Here is an 18,062-nt window from a genome sequence, read left to right as displayed (position 1 = left end):
TTAAACAAATTAATATCTAAAAAACAAAACAAAAACAGCCAACCAAATATTAAATAAAAGAAACAACAAAAACAGGTTGAGCAATTATTACAGCAGTTGAGTAGGCACATCATCATCAAGGAGAATGTGGACATGATTCATAGTAAAGTCAAGGGATCTCCAGCTTTACTACACATGTTGGCCTGTCTTATATTAACTAACAACACAAACTAGAGGTATCTGATTGAAGGGAAACTTAACTGAGAAAATGCCTCCAGGAAATCCAGCTGCAAGGCATTTTGTATAATGACTGATGGGGGAGGGCCAGATCATTTTGCATGGTGTGTTTGCTGTTCTGGTAGTCTTGGGTTCCATAAGAGAGCAAGCTGAGCATGTGAGGACCAGCAAGGCAATAAGTAACATTTCTCCATGTCTTCTGCATCAGCTCCTGCTTCCTGTGTGAATTCTAGTCCTAATTTCCTTCAGGGATTAACAGCAATGTGAATGTGTAGGCTGATTAAAGTCTTTCAGGTCATAGTGTTTCTCACAGTAATACTAATGCTTACAATGACCCAAAACAACAGTGAAATGAAAATCACAAGTTAATCATCTATCACAATTATTCTTAAAATCTGTCAGAACCAGTCACTGGTGACCCTGTGGAGAAATGAAGTTTTCCATTGTCTGGTCTGGAAAAAGTCTGAGTTGACAAAATTACTTTTTTGGCAGTCCCTCCAACCTGAAAATTTTCAGGATGCTCTGGCCCTAATGTTTCCACTCCTAGGATATCTTCAACATAAATGAGTTAATAAAAAGGCAAGGGGGACCCTCCCCTGTGTCTCCCTCAAAGTTACCACAACACTGAAGTAGAATCTAGTCAGGTATCTGTGAGAAACCTCGATTTGCTGCCAACTTAATGAATAGGTTCCTTACTTCAAGGATGGTAAAAGGCCCTCCTGACAACTCAGCCTGTGTGAATCTCACACCCCAGTGTAGAGAAGAATCCCAACATTCAGGAGTCCATTGATGTTTCATTTATACATAATTCAAACACCAGAAAAAACATTTAAAGTGATGGCAATGAAAAACAGTGTTTACTACAGTTGTGTGTGTCCATGAGGAAGACCACAGAATCCTATAGAACACAAACTTATTTTCTTTCAAATGCAAACTGTTGAAAGGTCAGGAATGTTTTATAAATCATAGACCTCTGCCCTTAGGAAGACACTTAATTCCTCATTTTGTTTACCTGTTCATACATTACAGCCTACAGTTAAATCTTCTAGGTGAAAAGCTACAACATTCGAAAGTGGTCCGATATTTATTAATTTAAAAATTATATCAATGTTAGCTAGATAAAATTTTAATTCTATTTTGTTAAACATAGTTTAACTTGAGCGTTTTCAAACCTGGCAGTCTGCCTGCCAATCTTCATTTCTCCTTCAGTTCCCATAGATGCTATAACACAGGCTCACCTCCTAGTACGCATCTAACTCCTATAGCTTTCTACCTGCCCCATCCTTTCCTATCATCAGTGGATCCTAAACAGCTTCCCTTTGTGTTCTCCCTCTCCCCATTTGTTGCTTTGTCCCACCACACAACCACAACTCCCATTCCTGCTAATTTCAAAGATCATTACTGCCAAGGCTACATGTAGGGTGATGTTGGATCCACAGAAATCCAACATCTCCAAACACAAACCCTGAGTCCCATCCCCAGCTTTGTAGCATAAAACCTGCTGCAGTCTCCATTTCCCTGCTATATTGCAGGAGATTAAAAGGATCACAAAGATCTCCAACCTACCTCCTCCTACTGACCCCATGATCACAACCTCCAATCCCAGCAGGCATAGGCTGGAAACATGCAAGCAGAGCAGGCCATGAGAACAGGTGCTTACCAAGTTTTCTACAGTGCACCAGAAAGCCACCACACCCTCCTAAACTCCAGGAAGCAGAGAGAAATAACAAAATTCTTATCCTGGAGAGACAAAAGCAGATCTCATCACCCAGACCTATAAAAGTCTTCACAGCGTCAGGTGCATCGATGTCACCGTCAAGGGCACAACCAATAACATCCGGGACAGCATGTACCTATTTGAACCCAGCAACCCTACCATAGCTGACATGGAATATTCCAACATAGCTAAAGAATGGGACCTTAGACCAGCCTTATGAAAATGATAGAGGCCCTTAAAGAATAATCAAAGACTTTCTAGAATTAAGTGTGAATGGATATACATCATTCCCAAATTTATGTGACACAGTGAATGTAGATATATGTGGAAAGTTCATAGCAATAAGTGACTAATTAAAAAGTGGAGAGAACATCTTCCTGCTCCCAAATACCGTGGGGGAGAGAGCTCACCACCCAGACAGGTGGGCACTCCTGAGACTGTAGAGCTGGAGAGACCGCCAATACTGCCCACCCCTGCTCACATGCCTGGCCTAGGGGAAACTGGATAGGGCCTCTGGAACTAGAAGACAGGGACACTCAAGCCTGGAGCACCAGGGACACTGCCTGGACCTGAAGTAACCCGATCTACAGCTCCCTGCACCCAAAACCTGTGGGAGGGAGAGCTAAACCTTCAGAGGGGCAGACATGCCTGGGAAGCCAGAAGAGACAACACTCTTCCCACATTTCTGACTCCAGAGGAAAACACCTAACGCCATCTGGGACCCTGGTGCACCGGGGCCTCGGGAAAAGTCAGTTCAGGCCCTCCTGGTTGCTGCACACTTGGAGAGCTCAAAAGCAGCCTCCCAGGAGCAACTTCAGCCACAGGACCAGAGTTAAGACCAACTATTCTGCTACCAGTGATCTGCCTAGTGGACTCAGGACACACAGGGGTAAAAGTCCTCTGTGATCGGACACTTCCGGTTTTTAGCTGGAGCTGGAACCTCGCTTACCCTGGCCCACAGCTCCCTGCTCCCAAACCCTGTGAGAGAGAGAGACCTCCCCACCTAGGCAGGTGGGAACTACTGAGATTGCAGAGCGAGAGAAGCCACCAATACTGCCCACATCCCAGGCCCAAGAGGAAACTGTATAGAGCCTCTGGGAAGCAGAAGATAGGGGCACTCAAGCTGTAGGTACCCTTAGGTCCAGACAATGCTAGGACCTGAAGGGACCCGATTAAGAGCTCCCTGCACCCAAATCCCGTGGGAGGGGTAGCTAAAACTTCAGAGGGGCAGACATGCCTGTGAAGCCAGAAAAGAGTACACTCTGCCCACATTTCTGACTCCAGAGGAAACCATCTAATGCCATCTAGGACCCTGGTGCACAGGGACCTGGGAAAAGGTGGTGCAGGCCCTCCTGGTTGCAGCCGTCAAGAAAAGCTCATAAGCAACCCCGCAGGACCACAGGTAAGACCAACTTTTCTGATCCAAGTGACCTGCCTGGTGGACTCAGAACACAGGCCCACAGGAACAACTGAAGAACAGTAGACAAGAAAGACAACACTTCTGAAAGCAGAACACTCGGTTCCCATAACTGGCTGAAAGAAAACAAGAAAACAGGTCCACAACACTCCTGACATACAGGCCTATAGGACAGTCTAGCCACTGTCAGAAATAGCAGAACAAGGTAAAACCAGAGACATCCTGATGGCAAGAGGCAAGCGCAGGAATCCAAGCAACAGAAACCAAGTCTACATAGCATCATCGGAGCCCAATTCTTCCACCAAAGCAAACACTGAATGTCCAAACACACAAGAAGAGCAAGATGTTGATTTAAAATCACATTTGATCATGATGATGGAGGACTTTAAGAAAGACATTAAGAACTCCCTTAGAGAATCGCAGGAAAACATAAATAAACATGTAGAAGCCTACAGATAGGAATCACAAAAGTCCCTGAAATAATTCCAGGAAAACACAATCAAACAGGTGAAGGAATTAAAAAAATGGAAATAGAAGGAATAAAGAAAGCACAAAGGGAGACAACCCTGGATATAGAAAACCAAAGGAAGAGACAAGGAGCCCTAGATACAAGCATCACCAACAGAATACAAGAGATAGAAGAGAGAATCTGAGGAGCAGACGATTCCATAGAAATCATCAACCCCACTGTCAAAGATAATTTAAAACAGAAAAAAACGTGGAGAGATATCCTATTTGAAACATGAGAGCACTCCTTAAAGCTCTACATAGAAATGTGAAAAAAAAACCAAAAACAAACAAAACAAAAACAAAAACACACCCAAAGAAGTAGGCAGAAAGAAATAGTCAAACTCAACGTTGAAGTCAATGAAGTTGAAACAATACAAAGTATCAATTAAACAAATGTGTCTCAGGAAGAAATCCACTACCCAAAGATTACAATGGACAGATGCATAGCTTCAGCTGCATGTGTAGCAGAGGATGGTCTTGTTGGTCACCAGTGGGAGAAGAAGTCCTTGGTTCTGCCAAGGCTGGACCCCAACAGGACAGGGGAATGTAAGGAGGGGGTCGGAGAGGGAGATGGTTGTGGTGTGGGAATATCCTCATAGAAGAAAGAGAAGAGGGATTGGAGAGGGTGGCCTATGGCTGAGAAACTGGGAAAGGTAATAACATTTGAAATGTAAATAAAATATTCAATAAAAAATAATTGTAATTTAAAAAAACAAGTAGAGAGGCTCAGATTACAAATCTTAGCAATTAAAAATATAGGAGTCCAAGTTACCATGATTTGGTCATTACACATTATGCACTCTGCACACATACACACACACCCCCACACACAAACATATTGAACAATCAGGGAGACATTAGGAAGGGAAGCATTCCAGGGAGAATGGAGGGAAATAAGAGATGGGTACAGAGGCTAAATATTGTCAAAACACATCACAGACATATAAAAAAAGTAAAATTAAAAAAAGAGTTGGTTCTTTGAGAAAATCAGTAAGATCAGCAAACCCTTATCCAAATTAACTAAATACTGGAGAAATCCAGAGAATTCTATGGACATATTTGGAAGCCTCTACTCCACTAAAGTGAAATCTCTAAAAGATAGGGTTAAATTTCTCAATAGCTTCCACTTACCACAGTAAAATCAGGATCATGGGGGAGATGGAGGGGAAGGGATGGGGGCTTATGGACAGGAAACCATAAGGGGAATAACATTTGAAATGAAAGTAAAGAAATGTAACTAATAAAAAATTTTAAGAAAGGAAAAAAGAGACTTATATCCCCTAGTGAAATATAACCTGTCATTATAAATCACTTCTCCACAGGAAAAAAATAATCTCAGGTTAAGGTGACATTAGGACAGAATTCTACCAGAATGTCAAAGAGGAGCTAACATCAGTACTCCTCAAATGATTTCACAAAATGAAGTAGAGGAAACAATTGACAATACATTGTAGAGGACCACAGTTACCTTGATACTCAAATCACACAAAAACCCAGAAGAGCAAGAAGATTACAAACCTATTTCTCTTATGATCACAGATGCAAAAATAAGCAATAGAGTATTTGCAAACCAAATCCAAGACCACATCGAGAGAATCATTTACTAGGATAAAGAAAATTCCATCTCAGAGATGCAGGAATGGTTCTGCATACAAAATTCAATACATGCAATCTACCATATAAAAGATCGAAAGAAATAGCCACATGAAGATCTCGTTACATGTAGAAAAGCCTTTGACAAAAATCAGCACCCCGTGATAACTAACACAAGTCCTGGAGAGATTAGGGATACAAGGGACATAGCTAAAAATAAGAGCACAGTTTACACCATAACAATAAACAGCATCAGTTTAAATGTGGGAAGTTCAAAATAATTCCAGCAAAATCAAAATGAAGGAAAGATTTTCGACTTTCTCCATACTTACTTAATATAATACTTGATGTCTTATGTAGAGCACTAAGAAAAGTGAAGGAGACTAAGGGGACACAATTCAGAAAGGAAGAAATTAAAATGTTATTTGCAGATGATATGCAAAACATCGCTGACCCTAAAAGTCTACTGGAGAATTCCTAGAGCTGAAAAACACTTTCAGCAAAGAAGCTGGAAACATTAACTACAAATAAAGAAACTCAGCAGTCCCCCTTTATAGAAAGGACAAACAGCCTGAGAAAGAAATAACCTCCGACAAAATAGAATATCTTTAACTAACTGTGACCAAACAAATGAAGGTCTTACATGATAAAAGCTTCAAGTCTTTGAAGAGACAAATTGAAGAACATCTCAGATGAAAAGATCTCCAATATTCATGAATCAGTAGGATTAACACATTAAACTGGCCACCTTACCACAACAATCTACAGATTCCATGCCATTTCCTGCTAAAGCCAATGTAATAGTTTAAATAAGTTGAAAGCACAGTTCTCACCTTCATAAGAAGACATGAGAAAACCCGGAGAAGATAAAACAAATGTGAACAATAAAAGAACTACAGGAGCTCTCACCTTCCATATTTTGAGGTACAGAGCTATAGTAATAGAAACAGCATGGCAAAGTTGTTTATTGTTATTTCATAGTAGCCTTTCCTCTTCTGAGAGACAGAAAGGGGGGATCCATATGAGAGGGAAATTAGGAAGGAAGTAGAAAAAAGGAAAGTGGAACTGTATTCTTATTATATAGATAATATATGTCTAATTAAAATGAAAAAAGGGGTATGGGCCAATGAGGTTTTGAGAACGTTCATAATGAGACAAAAATGTTTCTAAGTAGCACAGTTCTGGTTCAGTTTTAGTGTAATGTGACTAGGGACACTTATATTCATTAATATTAGCAGTAACTATGTATAAGGAAACATTTTAAAATACCTGAGAAAAATTAAAGTACAGAAGCTGGCTCCTGATTTTCTTGGCTGTTTCTTCCAACTGTGATGAAATTGTCTCAGTCACTGTTTTGGAAAATTAGTTCATTTCATATTTAGGGTGTTTATTCTGCATATGTATGTGCGTAATACTTGCATGTGTGCTACATATAGAAATAAGAAGGGAGTGATAGATTCCATGAGGCTGGCATCCAGATGGAATTCAGGAGCTTTTTTTTTTTTTTTTTTTTTTTTTACATTTTACTAGGAAGAAAACCTGTGTTCTCCTGAATAGCATCAAATATTCCTAACTACAGCAACATATGGGCTCAGCTTGGATTCCACATCTTCTGTTACTCTCCGCAGAAGCTCATGTGGTATGGAAACATGACAAATGAATTCAGAGTTCTGAAGCACCCCAAAGAGGGAGCACAATTTCCTCTTTTAGGTGCATATCTAAACGCTTGGTGTTACTGATACAGAAGTCTCTTCTCCTGCCCCATCTTTTTTCTGTTTACCCACATTCAGTTGTATCAATGCACTTCTGTAACTATTAGGAATATTGAACTGTTTGGGTGTCAAGAGAAGTATGTTATCATTTCCTCTATTGAAATGTTTACAGGAATAACCATGAGAACATTGGAACTTGCTTAGATAGCTTGTTTAACAAAACAACAAGAACCAAGGCACCAAGGTTAAGAATTAATAAGTGGGACGTCAAGGAACTGAAATGCTTCGATGAGAGATTTTGACAGTATTAATAGGACAAGATGGCAGTTTGTTGAAATGCAAAAATTTCACCAAGCCAACGTCTGACAGGAGACTAATTTACAAAATATATAAACATCTCAAGTATCTAGACACTATCAAACCAAGTAAACCAACTAAAAATGGGCTAGACATCTGAAGAGGAAATTCTGAACAGAGGAATCTGAAATATCTAAGAAGCATTTAAGGAAATGTTTAACATCCTTGGTTCTCAGAAAAATGCAAATCAAAATGACTGCAAAAATCCATATGATACTTCTCAGAATGGCTAAGTTCAAAAACACAAGTGAGAGCCCATGCAGTTAAGGCTATGAAGTATATGCTGGTAGAAATGGTAACATGTACAGATGCTATGACAATCACTATGTCTGTTTCTCAGATAACTGGGACTCAATCTCCAGGACATTCCATCCTACCACAAGTTCATTTCCTAAATATGTTCAGAGCAGTTTTAATCATCATACCCAAAAACTGGAAACCTAGATGAAACTCAAAAGAAGGATGGATAGGGAAAATTGCACATTTACTCAATAGAGCATTACAAGGTTGATATTAAAAAATAACATCATGAATTTGGCAGGCAAAAGCCTTAGTGAGGTAATCCAGTCTCAGAAATTCACACAGTAATGAATTCACTTAAAATTGGTTATTAGCTGTAATGCAAAGAACAATCATACAACAGACCCATGAGATCAATACCAAGAGAGCTCAAGTGTGGAATGCAGGGACCTCTCCAGGGAGGGACAACAGAATAGATTCCCTGGTGACAGTGGTCATATGGGGATGGATAAAGCAAAGATGAGGGAACATTATGGAAGCAGAGAGTACTGGGAGACATCGGTAGGATTTAGAATGATTTCAGGGGTGAGGAAAGAAATCCAGTGCAATAGAAACTCCCTGGAATCTACAAGAGCAATCCTAGCAAAGACTCTTAGTTGGGATTTGAAGCCTGAACTGGCCAGCTTCTGTAAGGCCTGGCATCCAGTGGAAGGAATTGAAACACCAACGCAGCCACTCAAACTTCAACCTATAATTTATTCCATATGGAAGGTGTCCTATGGTAATAATCACACAGAAATTGTAAGTGTGGATACCAAGTGACTGGTACCACCTGAGCCCATGCCTGAAGAAGGAGCCCATACCTACCTGGAAGTGTCTGGAGGGCCAAGACCCAGAGGATGAATAGTCCAGAGATGTTATGTAGAATCAAATACAACTGGGTAAAAAAGTCAATGGAGCTGTTCCTAATGATCCTCTGCTATACTTGTAGAAAGGAGTCTATCATAACTGTCACCAGAGAGTTTTCATCCAGCAATAGATTGGAGTAGAGGAAGAAACCTAAAACCAAACATTATGCAGAAGTCAGAGAATCCTGCAAAAGAGGGGGAAGAAGGATTTAGAAGGCAGCAGTGTCAAGGACACCACAAGCTCAGGACTCAAAGTATCAACTGACCTAACCTAGTCCCATGGAGCTCACAGAGACTTCTTGTAAATTCAGGGAGCCTCAATGGGATCAGACATGCCCTGTGTGTATATTTTATAGTTGAGTAGCTTGGTGTTCTGGTGGGATTTGTAACAATGCGAAGATAGCCTGTCCCTGTTGTGGATTGCTGTGTGTATGTTCTGCTTTCTCAGGAGTGCCTCTATTCACATGCAGTCAGCAAAATCTTAATTAGTCAGATAAGTCTACAGGGTGTGATAGGGGAGTGGGAGGAAGGGGCAAGCTGTAGGTTTAGAGAGGGGAGCGACAGAGTTAGATAGAGGGGGAGATGAGACAGGACATTGAGAGAAATGTTTAAACAGAACCAAATGGCCTGATTGAGCTCCAAGTTGCTATCAAAGGGCAGTAGAGTAATGTAGGGTACATTTGCCCCATCTGGGTACAGCTTGTATTTATATCAATTGAGTTTTCAGTTCTTTGTTTGGGCTTTTTCAGAGTTGATGATTTACTGATATAAATCTAGCTGATAAATTACGAGACTGTACATTTGGTTCTATGAGGAGATGAGGATTTATTCCAGCAGCATTCCTCGTTCTCCAGGGTGGCCTGGGAAGATCTGGGTATTTCTGAACCCTGCTATCCATGGGAACCAAGGGGACAGAAAAGACAACTGTTGTTGGCAGCAGGATATAGCATGGACCGTTTTTTATAATCACCAGGTACCTGTCTCTCACTGTTTTGCCTGCTTTTGGACCTCTTTCATCCTACTGGTTTGCAGTGTCCCACCTCAGTATGATGGCGTGTGCCAGACTTAATGTAACCTGTCCTGCTTGGTTGACATCTTTGGGAGGCCTGCTCTCCTTTGGAAGGAACCAAAGTAGTTGATGTGTAAGAGGATGTATTGGGGTTGCTGGGCCTACATGGAGGAAATGAGGGAGGAAAAACTCTTCCTAAGGTGTAATATATAAGAGAAAAGTCAATAAATATGAAAATGCCATGGAACATGAATTCATGTTCAAGACTTCTCAGGAGACCCCAAAACAAGAATCCTGGAGGCTCCACAGTAATTCTAGAAACTATACTTTGAGATGCTAGGGTCTAACCCCTTCAGAGCAAGGAAGAGAGGGCAGTGGTCAAGGGACTCCAGAGTGTGCTCAACCTGAGTTCCAGATTGGGACGATTTTGTTTGATCATTTTTTTTTTCCTAAAACACTTACAAGGAGCTTGATACTTCAACAAAAAAAGGAAACTGTTTCAGCATACTTGATAATAATTGTGTTACCTCCTGAAAAAAAAAACAAGCAAACAAACAAAAGCTTGACTAGTCGCCAGAAAGCTGGCTACAAGTCTGAACAAGTACCTGTAACCACATAAAATCAAATCCTCACCAGCTTGTAATTTATTAGCCAGATTTATAACAGTAAATCCTCAACCCCAAAATGCCTACACAAAGAACTCAAAACTCATTTGATATAAATAAAATTTTTAGTTGTGAAGTGGCTTAGCTTTGGGAGACAAGTTTAATCCCTCTGATTGGAATACAGACAAACCCTTAGTATCCACAATAAATTCCACACACTGAAAGTAAAATAAATTAGTAGAAAGAAGCAACAGTGTGAAAGGAAAGTGAAAAATCAGAGAAGTATTAGACAGAAAAGGATGTGCCCAACTTTGACAAGACGGTATAGGAATGGAAGCTATTCAAGAGGTCAGTGAAGAGAGCAAAGGATAGAGAGGCCAGTTTTAATGGGACAAAGATACAGAGAGAGGTTGAAGAGACTACAAGAGAGACACAGACAGAACAAGTCAGAGAGTGAGGTGGAGACAGAAGATTAGAACTGATTTCCAAAGTTAGTATTAGACCAAGTAGGCAATTCACAGGCAGCTGAGAAAAGCCAAAATAAAACAGTTTCAGTGGAGAGAAGTTTAGAGCCAGAACAAATGAAATCAGGCAGCCAGAGATCAGAAAGCACTAGAAAGTGGTGAGCTTATTCAGCCATAAATATCAGAAGATGAGAACATTCTAAGCCTAGTTTGATTTGACATAGGCTAGAATCTTCCATGATTGGTCCTATGTCAGCAGACCAAAGCAAAAACCTCAAGGATGACAATTAATATGTGCAAATAAATATGTCTTTTAGAGGAAAGTATTTGACTGCTTCCTGGACTGAAACCTCTGAGGTAAGTATGGTTAAAGCATCTTCAGTGTACATACCAGTTTCTAGAGCCTGTGAAAGACATCACCAGATTCTCCTCTTTCTGGGAGCATGGATGTGTGCCAGCCACAATTTGTTGTCTGTTTAGTGTCACTGTATGTCTCTTTATCTCTCCGTGCATCTTTGTCTATCTCTATCTCATTTCTGTGTCCTCTGTCTCTCTGTCTCTCTGTCTGTCTCTCTGTCTGTCTCTCTCTCTCTCTCTCTCTCTCTCTCTCTCTCTCTCTCTCTCTCTCTCTCTCCTGCTCTATCCATCTCTCTCTTGAGCTTTCTATGTACATTTGTCTGTTTTTTAAATATCTCTCAATATTTTTACTTATTTATTTTTACATTCCAGATTTTATTCCAGTCCTGATCCACCCTCCCACCCAGGGTTCCACATCCCAAACTCCCAGCCCCCATTAAACCACACGCTCCAATCTCCACAAGGATGTCCCCTTCTCATATACTCCACCAGAACTCTAACCTTCCTGGGGCCTCCAGTCTCTTGAGGGTTAGGTTTGTCTATTCTGACTGAACCCAGACTCAGAGGTCTCCTGATGTGCATATGTTGGAGGCCTCATCTCAGCTAGTGTATACTGCCTGGTTGGTAATACTGTTTCTACTAGATCCCGAGGATAGAAGCTAAAAGAGACTGCTGGTCCTCATACAATCAGTTTGGATTTTTATAATAACTAGGTGCATTCTTTGGTATGAGGATAATTACTACCATTATCATCTGTCTTCCTACTGTGTGGTACAAAAGCCTTTTGTTTCTGGCAGGATTCTAGTAAATCACTCCTCCCATTCATGACCCTACAAATACTCTACCACTATCTTACCCTATGACAGAGATTTCATTAGCAAAGCCCATGATTCATGCCCAGGTGGTCACACTTCCACTCTACAGGAGCCTGCTCCTGAGAGCTAAGAAAAGAACTATTTAGAGCATCTTTCCTGTAAAGGAATGGTTGCACAGTGATCATCTACAAGCATCTCCAATGTTACATATCTATCCAGGGATCCTCTTATTGAAGCCCCCAAAAACCAGAGACAGAGTCACTGATACTCATACTTTTCAATAAGTCTAACACAGGAATAAAGAGTAAAAATCAATTGATTGATTTATCTAGTATTGAGAGATAAAGAAACTTGGAGCAAGTTATACACGAGAGCTAGGTGCTGTTGAAGTGATTGAATCACTGAATATTTTTCTGTGTCTTCCTTGCCATGGATTCTTCCTAAGACATGACAAACTAGAGAGATGAGAGATCTAAATAGAATTTTACATGTACTTTACATCAATGTAAACATCACAAACTTCAATCTTTGATATCTATTCAATATATGCTGTAGCCCTTGGCAAAAAGAATACTCTCTCACTTCTCAGGACCAAGAGAACAAGCAGTGCAGTCCCAAGTCTGAAGAGGTGAGAACTCACCTGCACAGGATGTAGATTATGAAGTACTGATGAGCTGAATCCTTCCAGTTAAAGTGATTGAATTGAAAAAGCACTTAGGATATTCTTTAACCACACCCTTAAGTAAAACTGGGAAATCATTTTTAAGGAGGATGTACTTGAGAGGGAATTACAAGACCCCCCCAACCAAATTTGGGGGAGTCACCACAAGGTCTGTGGGTCTGATTGGACAAATATACGTGATAGAAGAAGCCACCATCAGAGGTTTGGGGCTCTGCTTTTTGCCCACCATATAAGAGTTCTTCCACCTGCCCCCCATTTTGTGAACACTCATACTTCTGACAAGTTCAGATCCCTTCTCTGATGATGTTTGTGTAAGGAATTAATGTAAGACCAGCACAAGCTTAAATAATAGCTTTGCAGAAAATTCCCTTCATTTATGGAAGATTCACCACAGTTCACTGGCCATGGCTACTCATATTCCCATCTGGACTAACTCTGGAATTAATTTAATTAATTTAATTAATTTAAGTCCAAAACTAGTTGGCATACATAACCTTTAATTTTTTTCATAAGTTGAAGTACATACAGCTGGTTCAAATAGTGTCTCGCTAGAAAAACACGCCTTTAATCTGAGTGCTGAGTCAGAAACTTACCCACCTTTAATCCAGATTTTGGGACTACAGGACTGGGCCACACCTTCTGATGGAGGCCTATATAAGCACTTGGAAGAAGGAAGCCTTGTGTCTTTGCCTGAGTGCTTTCATCTTACTAGCAGCCCATTTCCTCACCAGCATTAGAGCCCACTTCAGAATTCTATTATATATTGAAGAAGAAGACCTGATACTTCAAACCTTGTTGACTGCGTAAGTACTGGCTTTAGCCATTGTTAGGTAGCTGGACCTCACCCTTAGATTTTTCTCATATATATCCAGTTTCTATTCATACAGATAAACTTATTCTGTACATTCTCTAGAGGCCTCTGACTAACATAACAAATTTGAAATCAGAACGTAGAACATTTTTGAAACCCATTGATAGGTCGACATTACATCTGTTTTGTTTTATGAAAAGATTGCCAGGATATGTTTGTTAGAACTAGGTGTGGTGTGGGTAGGAGGGTTGCACTTTCAGGCCCATCCTGAAGTATCCTTTCCCCCAGGGTTACCAGCCATTGTATAGAATATAGTTTATTATATGGTTTAGATGTAGTTTATTTTTAGTATAGATAGTATAGATAGATGATAAATCAGTAGATACATGGATATAGAAATACATATTATATATATGTATATATATATATATATATATATATATATATATATGCACTTAGTATAGTTACAGTGTAGAATCAAGGTTATTTAGAGCATAGGAAGGGAAGTCGGGTAGGGAAGAGAAGAGAGTAGAGGCTGAAAAAGAAGACATACATTTAGAGAGACTGTGTGAGTCAGAGAGCGAGGAAGACAAAAAGAGAGAGAAATGGAGATAGAGTTGTTGGCCAGGAACACATGGAGAAAGAAGAGGAATGGGGAAAGGGGGAGAGAGATAGAGAAAGGGGTTAAAGTATCAGGGAGAGTAGGAGTAAGAGAATAAGGGAGTAGGAAGGAGCAAGCAGCCTTACCTTGTCCTAGGCAATATGAGACATTTAACTCTCTTGTATCCTCAGTTTGACAGCAGTGTAGGCTGATACAGACAGCAGCAAGGCAATGGAGCACTGTTTCTTAGTGGTTATCATACCACAATCTAGGCAAACTTGTCACTGTGTCTATTTCTTAGAGATCTTGGTGGGTGGGGGTGGGGCAGTTGTAACATCTATGGATGGGATTCTCTGTCCTAATAACTTTAAACATGTAAGGTTACATTCAGCAGATTTCCAAAAAGATTGATAGTGAATATCTATTAAGCATATGAGTTATGCAATCATTAATGCTCTTTAAATTTTTACTGCTGCAAATCATTAAATTAATATTAAATAAAGATTTACCAAATCAGGATAGAAATTAGTGATTCAAAGAGTATTCTAATGTAAGGAGGCAATGTTTATGTAACTGCCTATAGCAAATATGGTAGATGGCCACTGGCCTGTCATTAACTAAGACGACACTGAAGCTACAACCAGTCATATGGTCTGCATTAGCTAAGTTGGTGCTGAAACAATAGCACAGGAAATCCTTATCTACCAACAACAAAGATGGCAGTCACTCAGCAGTCTGCCCTCAATGAAGATGGTGCTGAAGCTACACCCCTCTCTGAAGGAAAGTCATAGGTTTTTTGTATCTTGTAATTGTCATAAATGGATGTGTATGAGCAAAAAAAAAAAAAAACCATAAAAAGAGAAAAACACAGAGATAAATGGGCATGTTTTCTTTGAGGGACAAGTGGTCTTTCCTTTCCCTGTAATCATTCATCCTCTATTGCTGAATGAAGAGGGTTTGACTTGTTCATGGAACAGCTCAGCTGTCACATCTGGTTTAGACCTGCTGAAGACTTTCTAGTGTTTTTATAGTAAAAATAACTACTATTATTTGTATTTATTGTCATCTCTGGAAGCTTCTAGACACTAAGTCTATTCTAGGCCTAGAAAAAAAATTTAGCCTGTGATACTTATAGGTGAATAAGTCACTCCTTTTTAGTTTTTTCTGAGGTCTGGATGGGTAGTTTAAAACTCTTCTCCATTGTACCTGATTCAATCTGAATTATTTCAGGATTTCCTGAGCTGCTCTTCCTTGCCTCATACTAACTTTCACCAACTATTGTATTCTTCTGGCTCCTTTCTTGTTCTCTGAATCCTTCTGTCTTTCCCTGTGTCTCCATTTCTCTCTCTTTAACCTGTCTCCGAAAAACTCTCCTGGAAAAACTGCCTCCCCTCTTACTTTTCTCTCTGTACTGGTTTCTTTTTCTTCATTATTTATTTTATTTATTTACATCCCAAATGTAAATAAATATATTTGGGATGTAAATTCCAGTTTATCCTTGCAGAGTTCTTCACCACCCCCTTGCTTCAAATAACAGACAGGAGACTATCTGACAAAACTCATAGCAGGGTCTTTATTTTGTTTTCTAGCTCAGACACCCCCACCCCTCCCAACATCCCAATGCACCACAATCATGAAACATCATTTTGCTTGTGAAGGAGTACCTAACATCCTCCTTTTTAGACTTCCTGTGGACTTAAGTAACCTAAAAAACTGGAGAGGATGGTTTTTAACAGTTTTTGGCTTAAGTTGAAGTAGATATATCCAGTTCATCTACAGACTCTTTTGGTAGAAAAACACACCTTTAATCTGATTCTTGAGTCTGGAAAACATGTACCATTAATCCAAATCTTAAGTCTAGAAGACACACCATTAACTGGGCCCCACTTCTCTTGCAGGCCTATAAAAGTACATAGAAGAAGGATGCTGTGAGTCTGCCTGCTTGCTCTCACTTTACTAGCAAGCTCATTTCTATACTGACATCTGAACCTATTTCTGCAGGATTCTGTTGAATTATGAAGAGGATCTGAGACTTCAAATCTTGTGGAATAAGTAAGTATTGACATTAGCCAACTTTATATTAGTTTGACTTCTGCCTACAGATTTTTCTCATACATCCAGTTTCTATTTATATAGAGAAATTTATTCTTTATGTTTATTACACGCCCCTGATTAGTACAACACAGTTGAAATGGTAGTGTTTATCCATTTCCAAACAGTTCAAAAGTTGGATAGAATAGTCAAACCTAGTTACTATTGACCTAATATTCAATAAAGATACACAGAGTTATACAGAACCATGGTAGTTTTGGGTGGGGGTAGTGGAGAATGAGAGAGACATAAAAAAACAAAGACAGAGATATACAGACACAATCAAATGAGGAGAGAGAGAGAGACAAGACAGAGAGAGAGAGAGAGAGAGAGAGAGAGAGAGAGAGAGAGAGAGAGAGATTTAACAGTCATAGTGGGTCTGTTTTATGTTTGGTAGAACAAGTATGGAAACCTACAGATCCTGCTTAGAAATAGACATTTTCAAGAATATGAAAGGGGCAATTTAGCAGAAATTGAAAATAAAAACGAAAGGCTATCTATATTTGTATCTTGCAGAATAAAGAGTAAATTCTATTACTTCTTTCAGATCAACCTTAATCTCCAAACTACCTCCAGAAGATATGTCAGGGGACCTGGAAGACAAGCTCTGCGGCTACACACATATCAGTGTTCAGAAATTCTGCTACAAGTGGACCATTAGCAACTTTTCATTTTGTATGGATGGAATTTGGGAAATTATTACAAGCCCAGTGTTCTCATTAGAGGCCAATGAAGAAGTGCAATGGTGTTTGACATTATATCCAAATGGTGTTGATGAAGAAAGCAAAGATTACCTGTCTGTTTGCCTGGGTTTGCACAGTTGTCCAAAGAGCCCAGTTTTGGCAAAGTTCCAGTGCTGGATCATAAATGCCCAAGGAGAGAAACATCAAATTACAGAGATCCCAAATGTTATAAGGTTTCTTCCAAATGAACAATGGGCATTGAGGAAGTTCATCCTTCGAGATTTCCTCCTCTCTCATAGGCATTGGCTTCTCCCTGAAGACCAGCTCATCCTGTGTTGCAAGGTGTCCATAGTAGGACCCTCCTTTAGCAGGCCTGGACATAACATGAGACCTGCAATCAAGGATCCAACACAGATGTTGGCTAATGACATAGGAGAGCTGTGGGAAAATTCCCTCTTCACAGACTGCACCCTTGTTGTAGATGGGCAGGAATTCAGAGCTCACAAAGCCATCCTAGCAGCTCGCTCTCCAGTTTTCAGAGCCATGTTTGAACATGAAATGCAGGAGCGCCTAACAAACCGCATTGAGATCCATGACATTCACCTGCAAGTCTTTAAGGAAATGATGGCCTTCATTTACACAGGGAAGGCACCACATCTCCACAGCCACTCAATGGCCACTGGTTTGTTGGCAACTGCTGATAAGTATGATCTGCAGGACTTGAAGGTCATTTGTGAGGATTCCCTGTGCAGGAACCTCTCTGTGAAGAATGCTGTAACAACTCTCATCCTGGCTGACCTCCACAGCACAGAGCACCTGAAGACTAAGGCCATGGATTTCATTATACTTCATGCTTCTGAAGTCTCTGAGACCTTGGAGTGGAAGTCAATGGTGGGGTCACATCCCCACTTGGTGGAGGAAGCATTTCGCACCCTAGCTTCTGTACATTGTTTTTCCTTGGAGCCCTCACTCAAACGCCAAAAGATATTTTAGGAGCTTGTCAGTTATGGCCTGAACCTGGCTGCTAACAGCTATAACAAGTGTTTTTAACAATGACTTCTGTTTAGATTACAGTTTGACTGGAACACTTACAGTGAATCTGGGGCAAGGTAGCATGGTGGCTATGGATTTCACAGAGCAGTAATATTTCAAAACGGTGTGTAGGGTAAGTGCAGCACTAGGGTCTTGGACACTCTACGTGACACCTATCCTGTTGATGTTGTTTTATTCTTGTCTGATGTCTTGGACCTGGAATTTATGTGGCCTGAAGCAGA

At 40.2% G+C, this 18,062-nt stretch overlaps 1 protein-coding gene across 1 annotated transcript; it reads left to right on the top strand.

The window, feature by feature from the left end:
- Positions 1–16,680: 16,680 nt before the first annotated feature.
- Tdpoz2l8 (TD and POZ domain containing 2 like 8) lies at positions 16,681–17,781 on the top strand. Its single transcript, XM_039103936.1, has one exon. The coding sequence runs from the start codon at positions 16,687–16,689 to the stop codon at positions 17,779–17,781; it is 1,095 nt and encodes a 364-aa protein (XP_038959864.1). The 5' UTR covers positions 16,681–16,686.
- Positions 17,782–18,062: the final 281 nt, after the last annotated feature.

This window comes from Rattus norvegicus, chromosome 2, assembly GCF_036323735.1.
Source record: "Rattus norvegicus strain BN/NHsdMcwi chromosome 2, GRCr8, whole genome shotgun sequence".
NCBI classification, from domain to species: Eukaryota; Metazoa; Chordata; class Mammalia; order Rodentia; family Muridae; genus Rattus; species Rattus norvegicus.
The sequence above is the reverse complement of the archived record's forward strand: the minus strand, read 5'-3'. Positions and strand labels throughout refer to the sequence as shown.

Bases quoted from the DNA above. Each gene is read 5' to 3' on its own strand.
- Tdpoz2l8 (XM_039103936.1), top strand. From the start codon at position 16,687: ATGTCAGGGGACCTGGAAGACAAGCTCTGCGGCTACACACATATCAGT.